Source organism: Dufourea novaeangliae, unplaced genomic scaffold (genome assembly GCF_001272555.1).
Source record: "Dufourea novaeangliae isolate 0120121106 unplaced genomic scaffold, ASM127255v1 scaffold316, whole genome shotgun sequence".
Classification (NCBI taxonomy): domain Eukaryota; kingdom Metazoa; phylum Arthropoda; class Insecta; order Hymenoptera; family Halictidae; genus Dufourea; species Dufourea novaeangliae.
This window is the reverse complement of record NW_015374191.1, coordinates 124,154-128,724: the sequence shown is the minus strand read 5'-3', so window position 1 is coordinate 128,724 and position 4,571 is coordinate 124,154. Positions and strand designations below refer to the sequence as shown.

At 36.0% G+C, this 4,571-nt stretch overlaps 1 protein-coding gene across 1 annotated transcript; it reads left to right on the top strand.

Moving 5' to 3' along the window:
* The first annotated feature begins 1,525 nt into the window (after positions 1-1,525).
* On the top strand, positions 1,526-4,356 carry LOC107192177. The gene is made up of 5 exons (XM_015581383.1): positions 1,526-1,677; positions 2,280-2,377; positions 2,465-2,603; positions 2,731-2,964; positions 3,503-4,356. The coding sequence occupies exons 1-5, from the start codon at positions 1,609-1,611 to the stop codon at positions 3,902-3,904; spliced, it is 942 nt and encodes a 313-aa protein (XP_015436869.1). The 5' UTR covers positions 1,526-1,608; the 3' UTR covers positions 3,905-4,356.
* Positions 4,357-4,571: the final 215 nt, after the last annotated feature.

Below are 4,571 nucleotides of genomic sequence, written 5' to 3'. Positions count from 1 at the left end.
CTCGTTTTCTGACGCCAGCGCGGTACAGAATGCCAGATAATCGACCCACTTCCCGTGGCATTTCTGCCATTTCCTCGGCGTCTCTCGCACGCGTGTTCTCGTAAGTAAGAGAACGGCCACACGATTATTCCATGTTTGGCGTAAAACGTCGTGGCGGCCCCGAGCCTGAGGAACTTCGAACGTTTTACCTTGAAGCAAGCCCGGCTCCGCTCGAATCCACGGAACAAATTTTCTTGACGGCTCGAACCGGCTTGGATAAATTACGTGGCCGTTTACGGACGTCTACCGACGACTCTTTATGGCAATGTCGCGACGGGAATTGAAGCGGGAACGTTTACCCGTAGAAGCGCCTAAGAGCTGACTCTGATCGCTAACATTTCGACAAGAAGTTAGTAACGATTGGTCAGCCGGGGAATATTGATATTTATACACTGTGGAAGTAAAAAACCGGACGTTCCTTGTAGGATGTACCTTAACTATACCACGAACACTGCCAAATGTCATCTACGTGTAATTTGTACGGCTATACTTGTATTTCAAGTTTATGGTTATATTTAGTTTTTTATATAATTATATAATTTGTACCATTATAATATAAAATGATAAATAATTTATACATTTTCCGGAGTTATTTAGTATGTCGTCGATAGGTGGTTCATTATGGTAATGAACACATCGATCGTCCCACACATCTTTTTGATTTTTGGACATCAAAATTGAATTGATGAAATATTCCTTTGAAGAGAATAAAACGATGAAAGGAATACAGACGTTTCTTTCGAAATTATTAATTCTGAAACATTATACTTCTTTTAATACGGTTTATATATTTAGAAAAAAGAGTAGTATTCAATTTTTAGTCATTTATCATATATATTATTATATTGTCCGTTACAAAATTCTATAAGAACCTCAAATGTTGTTCTATCCGGATGAAGTGTGAAAACCAAATCACGTATTACTTTACACTACCTAGTAAACAGCTTAAATTATGAATAGTGTGAATTTTCCCCATGATTTGTTGCATTCACATTCAGGATCAATTTAAGTATACAAGTTTTGATTAAAATGGTGAAACGAACCAGAATTCTCTTCACTTCTCTAGAGCTTTAATCAAGTCTGGAACATCCTAATCGAGAATAATTGTAAATCCAGGACCTCGGAAAAGATTCCCGCATTTTTCGTTGCCACGTTGTACACATTCTAGACAAATGCCCCCGGCCGAAACATAAACAGCAGCCTGTGTTAACTTACAGCAACTCTATCCATTCGCCAAACAGACGGGAATTAGCCGGAAGAGAAGCCCCGGTTGCTAAAATGCACTGGAAACTAGGACTAAACTTGGCTCGTGCAAACACAGTTGTACACACAAGGTTCAAATTTGCTCCTGTTTTCTTTTATCTCGTTCTCTTAAAATCCGCTGAAATTTTTAACTTCTCCACGCAAGACGAATATCGATCCAGGGATCCTGGTTTCGTATTATACGCTACTGGCGTAAACATCATATACATAACAAGGACTTATCGATGTCACCAGTCGACGAGGTGCTCGAAATCAGTTCAAAGAAAGACTTTCGTGCCAGCAGAATCGTGTAGTGAGAATTTTAGAATGAACGTGCAGAAATTTTCCGAAGAGTTCACGGAGTTAGTGAACCGATGGAGGAGGCCTATTCAAAACGTAAAGTATATGTTTCATAGAAAAATGAATTAAAAGAAGCTGACGATGCCGTCATGTTAGTAACTATGAAAAGGAAGATAAAGTGGTCAATATTGAAGATCATATAATAATCTTTATACGTGTATTGAATAATATTAAATTGCTAAACAAACTGTGATCATTGGAATAAATATATTAAAACAGAAAGGTTTTTAGATAAATAATGTGTATTCAGAGTCTTGTATACCTGTCGGTTGTTTTTTTATATTATTTTTAAATAGTGCTGCAACGATAATTCCTTGGGAAAAATTAGATTGTCGTTCAATGAAGATTTGATAAATCAAATTTGTACAGCTACTTCCAAGCACATCTGTTTCAAAAAATATTTTATGATGATATTGCAGTACCTCTATTAAAATTTAAATACAAATATACAGGTACTTCTTTTATTCCAGTTTCAATATTTAATCTACTGTGGGCTTAAAATAATGTGAATTTAAGATTAAGGATGTAAACTGACTGAGAGAGATCATATTATACTCGTTTAAGTAATGTGTAATGGACAACAGAAATTTTAAATTACTGGTAGAATTAACAAAGATCACTATTTTCGAACATTTTAGAAAGACGGCACTTCCGCTCCCTCTTTAACCAGCAGACAAATAGTGTACACCGTACAAGCTGGGCTTCATGTGATTTTGGGTGACACATCTGTATCACGGTAGTTAACATACTCTCGTTTGACATTTCCCTAACCTTCTCCTTTATAGAAGAAGATTCGTATCCTATTCTAGCGTAATAATTTCAGATCCGCATCGTTGAACAACTTACTAACGTTAGCTGAATCGAACGAAGTTAAGTCAATCAAATCACCGACATGGAAAAGTCAGGAGAAGATAGACATCGACGAAAATGGAGCAAGCATCACGTTACCTAAGGATAAGAAGGTGCCTTTTGATAGTATATTTGCACTTCAATATACGATTAAATAAATTTTTTTCAACAGAAACATCGTTCCAAGTTACATTTGTCTTAAACTTTTGTATATCATGAATACTGCATTCACATTTTCAGATTATCTCACAATCGGGTTTAACCATTCACGCGAGCTCCATCCCCAAATCCGATACGTTCATTCGCGAGCAAGCTGAAAAAGATGCGGCAAATGCCTTCGCCGAGCGGGAGAAGAAAAAAGCTCTCCTCGAAAATGAGACGCTCGGTTACGAGCTGCAAATGATCATGAAGAAAATAGACTCCTTACGCGAGTACACCTCTAATGTTGTGTCGAATATGAACAATCTGGATCAGGTGAACAAATTTATTTGTTTATTTACTATTTCACACTTTCCACCTGCTCCTCGAATATCTCAATTTCTACGTTAATGATTTCAAAGGGGTGAAAATTCTTTTTTGGTAATTTTTTTTATTGTATTCCACGAAATTCAACTCACACCCAAAGCCTTTATCTTCATTCCTATGGAATTCAGTTTGAACGAAATGCCGGGAATAACAAGTAACTAGATAATCCAGTTAATTTATTTTCCTAGTCAGTTTATCGCACTAATAATTCATTAGTATTAAGCAATTATGAAAGTGGTGTGAGTCATGTTTATTTCGTTTTGAAAATTCTTTCATAATATCTAATAAATAAGAGAAAAACTCATTTTTTTTTTGGTTTCTTGACTTACACCACTTTCATAATCACAATTTATAAATTACAATCTAGAAAACGCAGGGACGAGGGAAAATGTAAAATATACATCGTAGTGGAATATTATTCCATTCAATCCATTTCTCGCGTTCTAGTCCATTATTTTCAAAGTAAAAGGAAATGTGCAATTTACAGGATGTAGTTGGCAAATCCACAAAACCCAGACGGCGGTTATCTCTCGTAGGAGCTACTACCGGAATGAAACGCTCTTCTCCGCTGATGAGATCAATTCCGTCATCTAAGAATCGAAGATCCGTGACACGATCCCCGGGTACATCCACCCCCTCAAACCTGAACACTACGATTACGGCCGTGAAGAAGAATGCGGTGTCCACGAGGCGCTCAACTATCGTTGGTGCGGGTGACTTGAAAAATCTGCCGAAAGTCTCATCGTCGATTAATTCGCCAATGGTGCCGGCTATCTCGGTCACCAAAAATTCACCAGTGGCCAATAGCAAAACCTCGAAAAACTCGAAATACGCGCACGTGCAGAGTACCATACCGAAAGTTTTGGCAGGCAAACGGAAAGCTGAATGAATCGACAGACAGTGAAGAGACAAAGCTTTTGTTCTGTTGTTTTATCGAAAGCAACATGAATTTTATGGTTGAAAATAAATGTCTGTGCAGCGAAAATGAATCTGTCGGGAAAGCTAAATATCGGGATTTAACAAGCAGGTTTTATTTTGTGGTAAAAATGTCTTTAGAAAGTAAAAAAAATTGTTATTTAAATTATTCTATTTAATGTTTTTTCAAATTCTTCTGTAGTCATAAATCGACCGTGGATTGGTAAAGTTTTAAATATAGACAGAGAAATATGTCCTAGATAGTGTTAAAGGAAGATATATAAATAGTTACTCCTTCGTTATTTCATATTAATGCAAGAAATATCTCACGCTGGCGAAATTTTTCACTTGAAGGAACAGTTTTAACGAAAATTATACATAATATTGAGTTTTAAACGTAAAATAATATACACGATTTTTAACATGTTTTTTGTATTAAAATAGAATGGAAGATATTTGAAGATCTACATATTAACAAATGTAAAAATAAATTTCTGTATTCTGCATTGAAAAAATTGATTTTAGTACCTATGTTGATCAGTCATTTTTCACTCCACTCGGTGTGAACTATAAGCGTCAAAAGTCTTAAACCCTTTGTTTTGAACACTCTGTATATATTACTCGAAAATATCTACTTACAC

Excerpts from the sequence above, each read along its gene's own strand:
- LOC107192177 (XM_015581383.1), top strand. The coding sequence starts at position 1,609 with ATGAACGTGCAGAAATTTTCCGAAGAGTTCACGGAGTTAGTGAACCGA. Across the intron at positions 1,678-2,279 it reads GGAGGAGGCCTATTCAAAAC|AAAGACGGCACTTCCGCTCC; the intron begins GTAAAGTATATG and ends CGAACATTTTAG. Across the intron at positions 2,378-2,464 it reads GGTGACACATCTGTATCACG|ATCCGCATCGTTGAACAACT; the intron begins GTAGTTAACATA and ends TAATAATTTCAG.